At 42.8% G+C, this 18065-nt stretch overlaps 1 protein-coding gene across 1 annotated transcript in view; it reads right to left on the reverse strand.

Annotated features, from left to right (window-relative positions):
• Positions 1–18065, reverse strand: part of LOC106566206 (metabotropic glutamate receptor 7) — a 431795-nt gene that overhangs the window by 183138 nt on the left and 230592 nt on the right. The window contains exon 7 of the mRNA XM_045691964.2: positions 8063–8202. Coding sequence (XP_045547920.2) covers positions 8063–8202 — 140 coding nt within the window. The remainder of the gene's footprint in view (positions 1–8062; positions 8203–18065) is intronic.

Below are 18065 nucleotides of genomic sequence, written 5' to 3' on the forward strand. Positions count from 1 at the left end.
AATGACAAACTAACGGGACTTCATTTGACATTGTGTCTTTGCCAGTCACATAATCCCAAACACCCTTTGTCCGAGTGGTTCAGTCATTGAGCCCTACAGCCTATTCCCCACACTGGGCATAATGATGCAGAGATGACATTTTCACGGGGAGCTAAGGGGCAGTCCTTGGAGTCTGGAGCTGGAGTCATCCGTGACTCAGCCTTAGTGTCCGGGGAGACCGGGGAGAGAGATGAAATCATGCCAGGGACAGAGTCTGTGTCCCAAATGGCACCCCTATTGTCTATTTAGTGCACTGCATAAGTAATAGGGTACCAGTTGGGGACACAGATACACAGAGTTCCCCTGAGTTCCTGGCAAGGATGACAAATGAACTGTGTACATGGTATTCCATAAAGCATGCCGAATCGATTTGGGGATTGAAAAGCAAAGGCCCTACTGTTAGGTCTATAATACATGTGTTGGTAGGGTGAACATTACAAGTTATAAATGCATAAATAGCTACAAGCAGCTATGCTGGGGTTCAAACTGTGGGCGCACTTTGCCGGGGGAAAAAAATGGAAACATTACCTTAGGATGAGCTACTTCTTTACTCCTTACCACACTTGCCAATTATCAGAATTCTAAATCAAACAGATCATGAAAAAAGCTTTTCAAGAATTGTGTAAATGTTTTTATGACATTGACTACTTGGTTAAAAAAACATTATTCTCCAGAACCGCTGGACCAATCGGCACCAAATTTGGTACATCTTTAGACGCACCTCTTCAAAGACAGAAACTCAAACAATATGGCTGCTATGAGCCAATGAGCATGCATTAACTATTTTGTTCTGTCCATCAGAACCAACACGTGGCCAAACTGAATCATACAGTAAAAGTAGATAGATATCCCGTTGTCGTTAGTATGTGTATACGTTGTATTGTTTATAAAAGATCAACAAATACAACAAAAAAATACAAATTAAAATCCTTGAGCATGTGCGCCACATTTCATCACTCTGAGTCAAACAGATCAAGAGATATAAACATGTGATATAGATACATATAGAGCCACCGAGTGATCAAGAGATATAAACATGTGATATAGATATAGATACATATAGAGAGATATAAACATGTGATATAGATATAGATACATATAGAGAGATATAAACATGTGGATATAGATACATATAGAGAGATATAAACATGTGATATAGATATAGATACATATAGAGAGATATAAACATGTGATATAGATATAGATAGATATAGAGACACCATCGATCTGAATGTGCTTAGATAAGTTGAGTCTCTACAGGTTTTTTGGGGAACATGTGTACCTAGTTTTGTTACAAAACAAATATCTGTGTCGGCGTTATACGCATTTCTGTGCCAGACCCCGCCCACTTGAATGTTTATTGGTCACATGGTCTGACATGCTATCCTGGGGAGAAAAAAACCCATCATTTGTGAGAGCTCAAAGGTCCATACATCTATCAACCTTTTGTGCCGATCGGTCATTCGGTCCCAGTGGAGTAGCGTTTTTAAATGTTTATCACAGAATTCTAAATGGCAGACCTGAAGGGTCCTTGAGGCAAATTTGTTCCTTGTGAGGAGAGGGACGTATGTACTAGATTTTCACCCTCTAGGTCACACGGGCGTGACCTTTCAAAGTTGCATTTTCAATCGTTTGTTATAGCGCCACCATGTGGTCAATTGGCATGGCATTGCATGAGAGGGTGTGGCCCTTGGCTCTTTACCATCGTGTCAAGTTGCACCCTCCTGGGCATTATACCAAGGGACCCATACAAGTCCAGTCAATCTCTTCCTCTTTACATTAAACCTGTTGGGGCTAGGGGGCAGTATTTGCACGGCCTGATAAAAAACGTACCCGATTTAAACTGGTTACTACTCTTGCCCAGAAACGAGAATATGCATATAATTAGTAGATTGGGATAGAAAACACTCTAAGGTTTATAAAACTGTTTGAATGGTGTCTGTGAGTATAACAGAACTCATATGGCAGGCCAAAACCTGAGAAGATTCCATACAGGAAGCGCCCTGTCTGACAATTTGTTCTCCTTCTGTGGCATCTCTATTGAAAATACAGCATATCTGCTGTAACGTGACATTTTCTAAGGCTTCCATTGGCTCTCAGAAGGCGCCAGAAAGTGTAATGGGGTGTCTGCAGTCTCTGGGCTAAGTACAGCAGCTCTGTTTGTGAGTGGTCAGGCTGGGAACAGTGACACTGGAGATGCGCTTTCATGAGAATTCTCCATTTTTTTCTTTCAGCCTTTGAATGAATACAACGTCGCCCGGTTGGAATATTATCGCTATTTTACGAGAAAAATAGCATAAACATTTATTTTAAACAGCGTTTGACATGCTTCGAAGTACGGTAATGGAATATTTTGAATTTTTTTTGTCACGAAATGCGCTCGTGCGTCACCCTTCGGATACTGACCTGAAAGCACAAACAAAACAGAGCTATTTGAATATAACTATGGATTATTTGGAACCAAAACAACATTTGTTGTTGAAGAAGAAGTCCTGGGAGTGCATTCTGACGAAGAACAGCAAAGGTAATCCAATTTTTCTTATAGTAAATCTGAGTTTGGTGAGGGCCAAACTTGGTGGGTGTCAAATTAGCTAGCCGTGATGGCCGGGCTATGTACTCAGAATATTGCAAAATGTGCTTTCGCCGAAAAGCTATTTTAAAATCTGACAACGCGATTGCATAAAGGAGTTCTGTATCTATAATTCTTAAAATAATTGTTATGTATTTTGTGAACGTTAATCGTGAGTAATTTAGTAAATTCACCGGAAGTTTGCGAGGGGTATGCTAGTTCTGAACATCACATGCTAATGTAAAAAGCTGTTTTTTGATATAAATATGAACTTGATTGAACAAAACATGCATGTATTGTATAACATAATGTCCTAGGAGTGTCATCTGATGAAGATCATCAAAGGTTAGTGCTGCATTTAGCTGTGGTTTTGGTTTTTGTGACATATATGCTTGCTTTGAAAATGGCTGTGATTATTTTTGGCAGGGTACTCTCCTGACATAATCTAATGTTTTGCTTTCGCTGTAAAGCCTTTTTGAAATCGGACAATGTGGTTAGATTAACGAGAGTCTTGTCTTTAAAATGGTGTAAAATAGTCATATGTTTGAGAAATTGAAGTTATAGCATTTTTGAGGTATTTGTACTTCGCCCCACGCGATTCCACTGGCTGTTGACTAGGTGGGACGTCCCAGGGAGGTTAACGAATATGAGAACAAAATAACAAACATGTCGTCAATAATCTACATTGATCTATTTGCATGTGTTTCCACAGCTCCATGTGTCTCCAATAAGAAGTTTGAAATGTGACTGAGTACCAAAAAGCACCATATTCCTTATCAATGGCACCCTATTCAAAGTGAAAAGGGCTTTCTAATCGACCTGGCCCGGGTATCCTGGAAGGATATTGATCTCATCCCGCCAGTAGAGGATGCCTGGTTGTTCTTCAAAAGTCAATTCCTCACCATCTTAATTTACAAAAAATTTAGAACTAAGAACAGATATTTCACTCCAGACCTGACTGCCCTTGACCAGCACAAAAACATCCTGTGGCAGACTGCAATAGCATCGAATAGTCCCCGCGATATGCAACTGTTCAGGGAAGTCAGGAACCAATACACACAGTCATTTAGGAAAGCAAAGGCTAGCTTTTTCAAACAGAAATTTGCATCCTGTAGCTCTAACTTCAAAAAGTTTTGGGACACTGTAAAGTCCATGGAGAATAAGAGCACCTCCTCCCAGCTGCCCACTGCACTGAGGCTAGGAAACAGTGTCACTACCGATAAATCCACAATAATCAAGAATTTGAAAAAGCATTTCCCTACGGCTGGACATGTTTTCCTCCTGGCTACCCCAACCCCGGCCAACAGCACTGCACCCACCCCAGCAACTTGACCAAGCCTCCCCAGCTTCTCCTTCACCCAAATCCAGATAGCTGATGTTCTGAAAGAGCTGCAAAACCTGGACCTGTACAAATCAGCTGGGCTAGACAATCTGGACGCTCTCTTTCTAAAATGATCCGCCGCCATTGTTGCAACCCCTATTACTAGTCTGTTCAACCTCTCTTTCGTATCGTCTGAGATCCCTAAAGATTGGAAAGCTACCGCGATCATCCCCCTCTTCAAAGGTGTGTGACACTCTTGACCCAAACTTTTACAGACCTATATCCATCCTGCCCTGCCGTTCTAAAGTCTTCGAAAGCCAAGTTAACAAACAGATCACTGACCATTTCGAATCCCACCATACCTTCTCCGCTGTGCAATCCGGTTTCTGAGCTGGTCATGAGCGCACCTCAGCCACGCTCAAGGTACTAAACGATATCATAACCGCCATCGATAACAGACAGTACTGTGCAGCCGTCTTCATCGAGCTGGCCAAGGCTTTCGACTCTGTCAATCACCTTATTCTTATCGGCAGACTCAACAGCCTTGGTTTCTCAAATGACTGCCTCACCTGGTTCACCAACTACTTCTCAGATAGACTTCAGTGTGTCAAATCGGAGGACCTGTTGTCCGGACCTCTGGCTGTCTCTATGGGGGTATCACAGGGTTCAATTATCGGGCCAACTCTTTTCTCTGTATATATCAACGATGTCGCTCTTGCTGCGGGTATTTCCTTGATCCACCTCTACGCAGACGACACCATTCTGTATACATCTGGCACTTCTTTGGACACTGTGATAACAAACCTCCAAACAAGCTTCAATGCCATACAACACTCCTTCTGTGACCTCCAACTGCTCTTGAAAGCTAGTAAAACTAAATGCATGCTTTTCAACCGATCGCTGCCCGCACCCACCCGCCCGACTAGCATCACTACTCTGGACGGTTCTGACTTAGAATATGTGGACAACTATAAATACCTAGGTGTCTGGCTAGACTGTAAACTCTTCTTCCAGACTCATAATAAGCATCACCAATTCAAAATTAAATCTAGAATCAGCTTCCTATTTCGCAACAAAGTATCCTTCACTCACGCTGCCAAACATGCCCTCGTAAAACTGACTATCCTACCAATCCTCGACTTTGGCAATGTAATTTACAAAATAGCCTCCAACACTCTTCTCAGCAAACTGGATGCAGTCTATCACAGTGCCATCCGTTTTGTCACCAAAGCCCCAAATACCACCCACCACTGCGACCTGTATGCTCTCGTTGGCTGGCCCTCGCTACATATTCGTCGCCAGACCCACTGGCTCCAGGTCATCTATATGTCTTTGCTAGGTAAAGCTCCGCCTTATCTCAGCTCACTGGTCACCATAACAACACCCACCCGTAGCACGCGCTCCAGCATCTCACTGGTCATCCCCAAAGCCAACACCTACTTTGGCTGCCTTTCCTTCCAGTTCTCTGCTGCCAATGATTGGAAGTAATTGCAAAAATCACTTAAGTTGGAGATTTATATCTCCCTCACTAACTTTAAGCATCAGCTGTCAGTGCAGTTTACCGATCGCTGCAGTTGTACATAGCCCATCTGTAAATAGCCCATCCAACTACCTACCTTATCCCCATATTCTTTTTGTTTCTTTTTTTTGCTCTTTTGCACACCAGTATTTCTACTTGCATCCTCATCTGCACATCTATCACTCCAGTGTTCATTTGCTAAATTGTAATTACTTCGCTACAATGGCCTATTTATTGCCTTACCTCCTTACGCCATTTGCACACACTGTATTTATATTTTTATATTGTGTTATTGACTGTACTTTGTTTATCCCATGTGCAACTCTGTGTTGTTTTTTGTCACACTGTTTTGCTTTATCTTGGCCAGATCGCAGTTGTAAATGAGAACTTGTACTCAACTAGCCTACCTGGTTAAATAAAGGTGAAATAAAAAATAAAATAAAAAATTATGGTCAAATGGCACCCTATTTCCGATAAATGGCACCCTATTCAATATAAATGGCACCCCTATTCACTATAAATGGCACCCTATTCACTATAAATGGCACCCTGTTCCCTATAAAAGGTTCCCTATAAAAGGCACCCTATTTCCTATGAATGGCACCCCTATTCCCTGTAAATGGCACCCTATTCCCTATAAATGGCACCCTATTCCCTGTAAATGGCCAGCTAATTCATGATTTCGACTGGCTGAGAAGCGCTGCCTGCCTGTTTGTCTCGTCTCGACTCCCGACACGTTCATTACTATAGATCGAATTTGAATTTTGAAACAATGTTGCAAATGTCGGAGAGACAGACAGCAAGGTTTACACAAATCTCTGCTGCTGAAGACTAAATGTTAGTCTAAAAGAAATGTGAGATAATGTCTAGAGGCTTTTTATAGTGGAGATCAAGTTTATACATTGCCTGGCTGGGCTGATGAGACAGTGGATTGCGCAGTCAGATGTAACAGAGCAAATAGGCATTTTAAAGTCATAGATCTAGCCGGTGGTAATTTATGGAATAGACACTGGATGGAATGCGGTTTTAACCAATCAGCATTCAGGATTAGACCCACCCGTTGTATAATTCCTTTTACATGCTGACCACACCGGCAGCATTGTGTGCGCAAGCATTAATCATTCCATCCAAACTGCTCACGCGCGTCAATGAGCATCTGCATAGCCTGGCACTAAAATAAAGCATACAGCTCTATTTTAGTGCCTGATGCACTGCAAGTCCTGCCTCTCCCATCTCCTCACTGGTTTTTAGGAGCATATACACACGTGGGTGAATGAAAGATGAGCGAGAACCACAGTCCAGTCGTTTGCAGTAATACACATTAAAGTTGGTTGCCAACAGCCATATTAAATCCACAGAAGAAGAAAAAAGAAGAAGACTGAACTAGGAGAGAGTATGAGGAGAGAGTATGAGGAGAGAGTATGAGGAGAGAGTATGAGGAGAGAGTACGAGGAGACATAACTAGGAGAGAGTAAGAGAAGAGAGTACGAGGAGACATAACTAGGAGAGAGTATGAGGAGAGAGTACGAGGAGAGAGTACTAGGAGAGAGTACGAGGAGAGAGTACTAGGAGAGAGTACTAGGAGAGAGTACTAGGAGAGAATACGAGGAGAGAGTACTAGCGAGAGAGTACCGAGGACGAGAGTACGAGGCGAGAGGTACGAGGAGAGAGTACTAGGAGAGAGTACGAGGAGAGAGTACTAGGAGAGAGTACGAGGAGAGAGTACTAGGAGAGAGTACGATGAGAGAGTACGAGGAGAGAGTACTAGGAGAGAGTACGAGGAGAGAGTACTAGGAGAGAGTACTAGGAGAGAGTACTAGGAGAGAGTACTAGGAGAGAGTACGAGGAGAGAGTACTAGGAGAGAGTACGAGTGAGAGAGTACGAGGAGAGAGTACTAGGAGAGAGTACGAGGAGAGAGTACTAGGAGAGAGTACGAGGAGAGAGTACTAGGAGAGAGTACTAGGAGAGAGTACTAGGAGAGAGTACTAGGAGAGAGTACGAGGAGAGAGTACTAGGAGAGAGTATGAGGCGAGAGTACTAGGAGAGAGTACGAGGAGAGAGTACTAGGAGAGAGTACGATGAGAGAGTACGAGGAGAGAGTACTAGGAGAGAGTACGAGGAGAGAGTACTAGGAGAGAGTACTAGGAGAGAGTACTAGGAGAGAGTACTAGGTTTCCCCTTTTATCTGTGGATTAATTGAGTAGAGAACACAAGATTTTGTGTGACTCAAAATGGGTCAATATTCTACAAAGATCCAGCAAAAAGAAAAGGACCTTGTACATTTCAGATAAAATAACAACCCGATGCTAAATATCCATGAAGGTTTCATATGTGTTTTCGACCTGTCCCCAAATTAATATAGTTGGTTCACAGTTGGTTTTGATATTTTAACATGCGTGTCCTGATCACGTCTGATGGTGGTGGTGGTGGGGGTGGGGGGGGGGGGGGGTAGACAAACTCAACATGCACACGATAATGTAACAGAGTATCCCTGTCGAAGACACACTCAGACCACTAGGATGCCCTCTTGGTGTAACGGTTAAGATGATGGGTTACTACGTGGGAGACCTTGGTTCAAATCCCTCCACTTGTATATACACACATCATACTCACGTTGAGCTGTAATGTCTCTGTCCATTGTCCAATGTTCTTGTATCCCGGGGAGCTGTTGCTGTTGATCTGATACTGGAACAGGTCGTAACGTCCCGGAGCATCACCGTTCCTGTTGAAATTCACCGACGTCCTCGCACTTCCTGTAACGGGAGCAACGGCACAACTTGACGCGCTATGTTACATCCCTGCACTTGTAAGGGCTGAGTTTCCTAACATGAACATATAATCACTTGGTTAGAGTTGCTGGGCTGACAGGCATCACGGTGCTGGCTTAACAGTACCTCTTTCTCCCTCATCAGCTCACACCGAGACCGGACCTCTTGTCTCGCAAACGCACACGGCCACCATCTTAGCAAGCCATGCCCTTGAAAAGCTAGCCATTTGATGAGGTTACCAATCCCCATCAGTTACACATAAACATGCCTGACTGGTGCATGCATACAGGACCTTCAGAAAGTATTCACACCCCTTGATTTTTTCCCACATTTGTTGTATTACAAAGTGGGATTAAAATGGATTGAGTTGTTATTTTTTGTCAACGATCTACACAAAGAGTCTGTAATGTCTCAGTGGAAGAAACAGTTATGGAAAATAAAACACTAATATATTTTGATTAGATAAGTATTCAATGCCATGAGTCAATACATGTTAGAATCATATTTGGCAGCGATTACAGCTGTGATTCTTTCTGCACACCTTGATTGTATAATATTTGCCCATTATTCCTTAAAAATGTTTTCAAACTCTGTCAAGTTGGTTGTTGACCATTGGTAGACAGCCATTTTCAAGTCTTGCCATAGATTTTCAAGCCAATTTAAGTCAAAACTGTAACTTGGCCACTCAGGAACATTAGATGTCTTCTTGGTATGCAACTCCAGCGTAGATTTGGCCTTCTGTTTAAAGTTATTGTCCTGCTGAAAGGTCAATTTGTCTCCCAGTGTCTGGTGGAAAGCAGACTGAACCAGGTTTTCCTCTAGGATTTTACCTGTGCTTACCTCTATTCTGTTTATTTTTTATCCTAAATAATGATGACAAGCATACCCATAACATGATGCAGCCACCACCATGCTTGAAAATATGAAGAGTGGTACTTAGTGATGTGTTGTGTTCAATTTGCCCTTAAACAAAACACTTTGTATTTTGGACAAAAAGTGCATTTCTTTGACACATTTTCTTTGTAGTATTACTTTAGACCCTTAATGCAAACAAGATGCATGTTTTGTAATATTTTTTATTCTGTACAGGCTTCCTTCTTTTCACTCTGTCATTTAGGTTAGTATTGTGGAGTAACTACAATGTTGTTGATCCATCCTCAGTTTACTCCTATCACAGCCAATGCACTATGTAACTGTTTTAAAGGTGCCTGTTAGAAGCTTGCTGGTTGGCTTTTTGTTCTAATAATCCATAAGCAACCGCCCGACAATATGTGATAAAGTGAAAATCTGAGGCCTTAACCTGCAAATATAGAAAATGTACTAATAGGCTACAGAACAAAGACGTAAGATTTATTTTTTTTGACAGGGTATTTTGTTGCCTGAATATTTTGTTGCCTGATTTTTAGATACAGTATGTTTCCGATTTAAATATTATCTTCTCAAGATGCAGAAATAAATACATAAAGTCAAAATGTTGCCTACATTTAGTGTATCATTTTACTGCAAGAAATGGTTAATTCTACAGGTGTTAAGATGAAGGCTCTGTGACAGGTTATAGACCTACAGTCAACGTCCAACATCCAGATTTCAGTTTCCATTTTAACCCATCTGAACAGTAGGCTACAGTTCCCTTGACATGCAATAAACCTATTTGAAGTCTCGTCTTGTGACTGTCTCATTTTAATAGCGCCTCACAATTATCACACATAACATACACAGAGCTAAATATAGCCTACAGTACATAACATACTCAGCTCAAGAATTAGCTTTGCAAACTGGACCCAGTTATAGAATATGGAATCCTCCTTCAGAGATTATACTTCTATATAAACTCTGTTAATCAAGCAACAGTAACGATAACATTTATCTGGTTAATAGACTCTTTGGTTATTCCATGATACCCCTGTATGCTTGAAAGTATCTCTTAAAGTCATATCAAGATTAGTTTGTCTAGAGATATTTTTAAGGGAAGAGATTTTATGGCAACAGTGACAGGGGTGATTATGGGAAGATACCAAGACAGTACAAAAGAGTGTGACTGCAGAGTCCCTGCTGTGCCTGCTGTGCTGTGTGGGCGGCGGATCGAAGCCTGTTGCCCCTTGCTAGCTAGTCGCTTCATGCTTCATTATCTCCTCTCTCACATGCTGACTGATGCCTCGACTCCCTCTGTCTCTGGGGTGATGGAGTTACAGGAGAGGAAGTATCTGTCTCTGGGGTGATGGAGTTTTAGAGGAGGAAGTATCTGTCTCTGGGGTGAAGGAGCTATAGGAGAGGAAGTATCTGTCTCTGGGGTGAAGGAGTTTTAGAGGAGGAAGAATCTGTCTCTGTCTCTGGGGTGAAGGAGTTTTAGAGGAGGAAGTATCTGTCTCTGGGCTGAAGGAGTTTCAGAGGAGGAAGTATCTGTCTCTGTCTCTGGGGTGAAGGAGTTATAGGAGAGGAAGTATCTCTCTCTGGGGTGAAGGAGTTGTAGAGGAGGAAGTATCTGTCTCTGTCTCTGGGCTGAATGAGTTATAGAGGAGGAAGTATCTGTCTCTGGGCTGAAGGAGTTATAGAGGAGGAAGTATCTGTCTCTGGGGTGAAGGAGTTTTAGAGGAGGAAGTATCTGTCTCTGGGGTGAAGGAGATTTAGAGGAGGAAGTATCTGTCTCTGGGGTGATGGAGTTATAGGAGAGGAAGTGTCTGTCTCTGGGGTGAAGGAGTTATAGGAGAGGAAGTGTCTGTCTCTGTCTCTGGGGTGAAGGAGTTATAGGAGAGGAAGTATCTGTCTCTGGGGTGAAGGAGTTATAGGAGAGGAAGTATCTGTCTCTGGGGTGAAGGAGTTATAGGAGAGGAAGTATCTGTCTCTGGGCTGAAGGAGTTATAGACGAGGAAGTATCTGTCTCTGGGGTGATGGAGTTATAGGAGAGGAAGTATCTGTCTCTGTCTCTGGGGTGAAGGAGTTACAGGAGAGGAAGTATCTGTCTCTGGGCTGAAGGAGTTATAGGAGAGGAAGTATCTGTCTCTGGGCTGAAGGAGTTACAGGTGAGGAGGTATCTGTCTCTGGGCTGAAGGAGTTTCAGAGGAGGAAGTATCTGTCTCTGTCTCTGGGTTGAAGGAGTTATAGGAGAGGAAGTGTCTGTCTCTGGGGTGAAGGAGTTATAGGAGAGGAAGTATCTGTATCTGGGGTGAAGGAGTTATAGGAGAGGAAGTATCTGTCTCTGTCTCTGGGGTGAAGGAGTTTTAGGAGAGGAAGTATCTGTATCTGGGGTGAAGGAGTTATAGGAGAGGAAGTATCTGTCTCTGGGGTGAAGGAGTTTCAGAGGAGGAAGTATCTGTCTCTGTCTCTGGGGTGAAGGAGTTATAGGAGAGGAAGTATCTCTCTCTGGGGTGAAGGAGTTACAGAGGAGGAAGTATCTGTCTCTGGGGTGAAGGAGTTGTAGAGGAGGAAGTATCTGTCTCTGTCTCTGGGGTGAAGGAGTTATAGAGGAGGAAGTATCTCTCTCTGTCTCTGGGGTGAAGGAGTTATAGAGGAGGAAGTATCTGTCTCTGGGGTGAAGGAGTTGTAGAGGAGGAAGTATCTGTCTCTGTCTCTGGGCTGAATGAGTTATAGAGGAGGAAGTATCTCTCTCTGTGGTGAAGGAGTTATAGAGGAGGAAGTATCTGTCTCTGTAGTGAAGGAGTTATAGAGGAGGAAGTATCTGTCTCTAGGGTGAAGCAGTTGTAGAGGAGGAAGTATCTGTCTCTGTAGTGAAGGAGTTATAGAGGAGGAAGTATCTGTCTCTAGGGTGAAGGAGTTTTAGAGGAGGAAGTATCTGTCTCTGGCCTGAAGGAGTTATAGGAGAGGAAGTGTCTGTCTCTGGCCTGAAGGAGTTATAGGAGAGGAAGTATCTGTCTCTGGGGTGAAGGAGTTATAGGAGAGGAAGTGTCTGTCTCTGGCCTGAAGGAGTTATAGGAGAGGAAGTATCTGTCTCTGGGGTGAAGGAGTTTTAGGAGGGGAAGTATCTGTCTCTGGGGTGAAGGATTGTAGAGGAGGAAGTATCTGTCTCTGGGGTGAAGGAGTTATAGGAGAGGAAGTATCTGTGTCTGGGGTGAAAGAGTTTCAGAGGAGGAAGTATCTGTCTCTGTCTGTGGGGTGAAGGAGTTATAGGAGAGGAAGTATCTGTCTCTGGGCTGAAGGAGATTTAGAGGAGGAAGTATCTGTCTCTGTCTCTGGGGTGAAGGAGTTTTAGAGGAGGAAGTGTCTGTCTCTGGGGTGAAGAAGTTATAGGAGAGGAAGTATCTGTCTCTGGGCTGAAGGAGTTATAGGAGAGGAAGAATCTGTCTCTGGGCTGAAGGAGTTTCAGAGGAGGAAGTATCTGTCTCTGTCTCTGGGGTGAAGGAGTTATAGGAGAGGAAGTATCTGTCTCTGGGCTGAAGGAGTTTCAGAGGAGGAAGTATCTGTCTCTGTCTCTGGGCTGAAGGAGTTTCAGAGGAGGAAGTATCTGTCTCTGGGGTGAAGGAGTTTTAGAGGAGGAAGTATCTGTCTCTGGGCTGCAGGAGTTTTAGAGGAGGAAGTATCTGTCTCTGGGGTGATGGAGGTATAGGAGAGGAAGTATCTGTCTCTGTCTCTGGGGTGAAGGAGTTACAGGAGTGGAAGTATCTCTCTCTGGGGTGAAGGAGTTGTAGAGGAGGAAGTATGTGTCTCTGGGGTGAAGGATTGTAGAGGAGGAAGTATCTGTCTCTGGGCTGAAGGAGTTTCAGAGGAGGAAGTATCTGTCTCTGGGGTGAAGGAGTTTTAGAGGAGGAAGTATCTGTCTCTGGGCTGCAGGAGTTTTAGAGGAGGAAGTATCTGTCTCTGGGCTGAAGCAGTTTCAGAGGAGGAAGTATCTGTCTCTGGGGTGAAGGAGTTTCAGAGGAGGAAGTACCTGTCTCTGGGCTGAAGGAGTTTCAGAGGAGGAAGTATCTGTCTCTGGGCTGCAGGAGTTTTAGAGGAGGAAGTATCTGTCTCTGGGCTGAAGGAGTTATAGGAGAGGAAGTATCTGTCTCTGGGGTGAAGGAGTTTCAGAGGAGGAAGTACCTGTCTCTGGGCTGAAGGAGTTGTAGAGGAGAATGATTGTTGTCTCTTCACTGTGGTGATGCACTTAACTGCCTCTTAGAGGAGAATATCAGTGATGACATCTCATGATCATCATATTTTAGTAGGCTGCACGGTCAAGGGGCTATAAAAACTAAACAATAACAAAAACGCCATAACAGAAAAAACATTTGATTTGGTAAAATAGGCCTATTTTTTATTTTTTTTAAACGATTAGTATGCAGAATTCATTTTTTATTTTTTTTTGGTCTCTATTTATCTCTTTACACTGGAGATGTTTTAAACCCTTTGAACAAGTTGCAGAAAGTTCAGCAGCACAACTTCAAGGAGCGGTTTATATCTTTTCATCAGTAGTGCTTACATGTACAGTACAACTAACTAGCTTCTGTTCTCGATAAAGAAAAGTAACATTCTATTGATCAATAACTGCAGGAAGTAGATCGGCCATCGCAACAGAGAGACTGATGGAGACCTATTTGTAATAATTACAGAGAGCTCCAAAAAATATTGGGACAGTGACAATTTTTTAAATGTTTTGTTATGTTTTGATTCCAGCACTTTGGATTTGAAATTATACAATGACTAAAAGGTTAAAGTGTAGACTGTCAGCTTTCATTTGAAGGTATTTATATCCATATCGCCTCAACCTTTTAGAAATTACACCACTTTTTGTACATTATTCCACCCATTTTAGAGAATTGTCTGTTTGTTTTGGTTGTGTTTCAGATTATTTTGTGCCCAGTAGAAATTAATGTAAAAATAATGTATTGTGTCATTTTGGAGAAATGTATATTGTAAATAAGAATAGCATATGTTTTCTAAACACTTCTATATTATATGTGGACGCTACCATGATAAGGGATAATCCTGAATGAATCATGAACAATGAGTGAGGAAGTTAGAAGGAAAATATCATGTACCCCCCCATTAAAAAATACATTTATTAATAACCTCCCCTGTTATTGTAATGGTGAGAGGTTAGCATGTCATGGGGAAGGGGGGGGGCTATTTAGGCATAAAAATCGATGGATGCATTTGTGTTAGAAAGACAAAACACTTTATGAATATTTACATTTACATTTAAGTCATTTAGCAGACGCTCTTATCCAGAGCGACTTACAAATTGGTGCATTCACCTTATGATATCCAGTGGAACAACCACTTTACAATAGTGCATCTAAATCTTTTGGATTACTGACCTCTGCCTGCCTTGACATGTCTACTGCCTTTGTTGGAACATTAAACAATTGTTTATTCGACGTGGTCTGTATCTGGATCTTCCCTTCGTCCTGATACTTGGTATGTCTCTATAAGCTTGGCACATCTAGCCACTGGGATTTTTGCACTTTCTTCAAGACAAAACTGCTCCAGCTCCTTCAAGTTGGATGGGTTCCGCTGGTGTACAGCAATCTTTAAGTCATACCACAGATTCTCAATTGGATTGAGGTCTGGGCTTTGACTAGGCCATTCCAAGACATTTAAATGTTTCCCCTTAAACCACTCGAGTGTTGCTTTAGTAGTATGCTTAGGGTCATTGTCCTGCTGGAAGGTGAACCTCCATCCCAGTCTCAAATCTCTGGAAGACTGAAACAGGTTTCCCTAAAGAATTTCCCTGTGTTTAGCGCCATACTTCAATTCTGACCAGTTTCCCAGTCCCTGCCGAGGGAAAACATTCCCACAACATGATGCTACCACCGCCATGCTTCACTGTGGGGATGGTGTTCTCGGAGTGATGAGAGGTGTTGGGTTTGTGCCAGACAGCGTTTCCCTTGATGGCCAAAAAGCTCAATTTTAGTCTCATCTGACCAGAGTATCTTCTTCCTTATGTTTGGGGAGTCTCCCACATGCCTTATGCCGAACACCAAACGTGTTTGCTTATTTTTCTCTTTAAGCAAGGGCTTTTTTCTGGACACTCTTCTGTAAAGCCCAGCTCTGTGGAGTGTACGGCTTAAACTGGTCCTATGGACAGATACTTCAATCTCCACTGTGGAGCTTTGCAGCTCCTTCAGGGTTATCTTTGGTCTATTTTTGTTGCCTCTCTGATTAATGCCCTCCTTGCCTGGTCTGTGAGTTTTGGTGGGCAGCCCTCTCTTGGCAGGTTTGTTGTGGTGCCATATTCTTCCCATTTATTTATAATGGATTTAATGGTGCTCCGTGGGGCCATTCATAACAGGTGTATGTATATATGTGTATATATATATATAGATCATGTGACACTTAGATTGCACACAGGTAGACTTTATTTAACAAATTATGTGACTTCTGAAGGTAATTGGTTGCACCAGATCTTATTTAGGGACGTCATAGCAAAGGGGTGAATACATATGCACAACTTTTCCGATTAAAAAAATAAATAAAAAAATGTCAATTCATTTCACCGATTTGGACTACTTTGTCTACAAGAAATCCAAATAAAAATGTATTTAAATTACAGGTTGTAATGCAACAAATTAGGAAAAACCCCCAAGGCACTGTACCTATCAAAATGTTGTCCAGTGGTGCTGTGTCTGCCTTGACAAACATGTCAGTCGTCATATCTTCCTGTTTCGCTGCCAGACAAGGCTCCGCTGAGGTGTAGAAGTGGTAAGGATTCCCTCCATGGTGCTGTTGGGACAGCTTTATGTAGGCCCTAATAGTTTGTGGGCAATGGTTGTCACCGCTATAGTTAAATTCATGTATTGCTTACTGGTTTTGCTGGCATTAATCTAAAACAAATTGTTGAGATTGTCTCACCTAGATTTGCATGATAAAACCAACACAGCTCATTGATATTATTGAAGTAAAAATAATATATATATATATATATATATATATATATATATATATATATATATATATATATATATATATATACTGCTCAAAAAAATAAAGGGAACACTTAAACAACACAATGTAACTCCAAGTCAATCACACTTCTGTGAAATCAAACTGTCCACTTAGGAAGCAGCACTGATTGACAATACATTTCACATGCTATTGTGCAAATGGAATAGACAACAGGTGGAAATTATAGGCAATTAGCAAGACACCCCCAATAAAGGAGTGGTTCTGCAGGTGGTAACCACAGACCACTTCTCAGTTCCTATGCTTCCTGGCTGATGTTTTGGTCACTTCTGAATGCTGGCGGTGCTTTCACTCTAGTGGTAGCATAAGACGGAGTCTACAACCCACACAAGTGGCTCAGGTAGTGCAGCTCATCCAGGATGGCACATCAATGCGAGCTGTGGCAAGAAGGTTTGCTGTGTCTGTCAGTGTAGTGTCCAGAGCATGGAGGCGCTACCAGGAGACAGGCCAGTACATCAGGAGACGTGGAGGAGGCCGTAGGAGGGCAACAACCCAGCAGCAGGACCGCTACCTCCGCCTTTGTGCAAGGAGGAGCAGGAGAAGCACTGCCAGAGCCCTGCAAAATGACCTCCAGCAGGCCAAAAATGTGCATGTGTCTGCTCAAATGGTCAGAAACAGACTCCATGAGGGTGGTATGAGGACCCGACGTCCACAGGTGGGGGTTGTGCTTGCAGCCCAACACCGTGCAGGACGTTTGGCATTTGCCAGAGAACACCAAGATTGGCAAATTCGCCACTGGAGCCCTTTGCTCTTCACAGATGAAAGCAGGTTCACACTGAGCACGTGACAGACGTGACAGAGTCTGGAGACGCCGTGGAGAACGTTCTGCTGCCTGCAACATCCTCCAGCATGACCGGTTTGGCGGTGGGTCAGTCATGGTGTGGGGTGGCATTTCTTTGGGGGGCCGCACAGCCCTCCATGTGCTCGCCAGAGGTAGCCTGACTGCCATTAGGTACCGAGATGAGATCCTCAGACCCCTTGTGAGACCATATGCTGGTGCGGTTGGCCCTGGGTTCCTCCTAATGCAAGACAATGCTAGACCTCATGTGGCTGGAGTGTGTCAGCAGTTCCTGCAAGAGGAAGGCATTGATGCTATGGACTGGCCCGCCCGTTCCCCAGACCTGAATCCAATTGAGCACATCTGGGACATCATGTCTCGCTCCATCCACCAATGCCACGTTGCATCACAGACTGTCCAGGAGTTGGCGGATGCTTTAGTCCAGGTCTGGGAGGAGATCCCTCAGGAGACCATCTGCCACCTCATCAGGAGCATGCCCAGGCGTTGTAGGGAGGTCATACAGGCACGTGGAGGCCACACACACTACTGAGCCTCATTTTGACTTATTTTAAGGACATTACATCAAAGTTGGATCAGCCTGTAGTGTGGTTTACCACTTTAATTTTGAGTGTGACTCCAAATCCAGACCTCCATGGGTTGATAAATTGGATTTCCATTGATTATTTTTGTGTGATTTTGTTGTCAGCACATTCAACTATGTAAAGAAAAATGTATTTAATAAGATTTTTCATTCATTCAGATCTAGGATGTGTTATTTTAGTGTTCCCTTTATTCTTTTGAGCAGTGTATATATATATATATATATAGTAGCAGTCAAAGGTTTTAGAACACCTCCTCATTCAAGGGTTTTTCTTTATTTTTACTATTTTCTACATTGTAGAATAATAGTGAAGACATCAAAACTATGAAATAACACATATGGAATCATAGTTTGTCATAATTTGTTAAACACCAAAAAAGTGTTTAACAAATTAAAATTTATTTTAAATTTGAGATTCTTCAAAGCAGCCACCCTTTGTCTTGATGACAGCTTTGCACACTCTTGGCATTCTCTCAACCAGCTTCACCTGCAATGCTTTTCCAACAGTCTTGAAGGAGTTTCCACTTATGCTTTTCCTTCACTCTGCGGTCCAACTCATCTCAAACCATCTCA

The sequence above is a fragment of the Salmo salar genome, chromosome 12 (assembly GCF_965601325.2).
Source record: "Salmo salar chromosome 12, fSalSal1, whole genome shotgun sequence".
In the NCBI taxonomy this organism is placed as follows: Eukaryota; Metazoa; Chordata; class Actinopteri; order Salmoniformes; family Salmonidae; genus Salmo; species Salmo salar.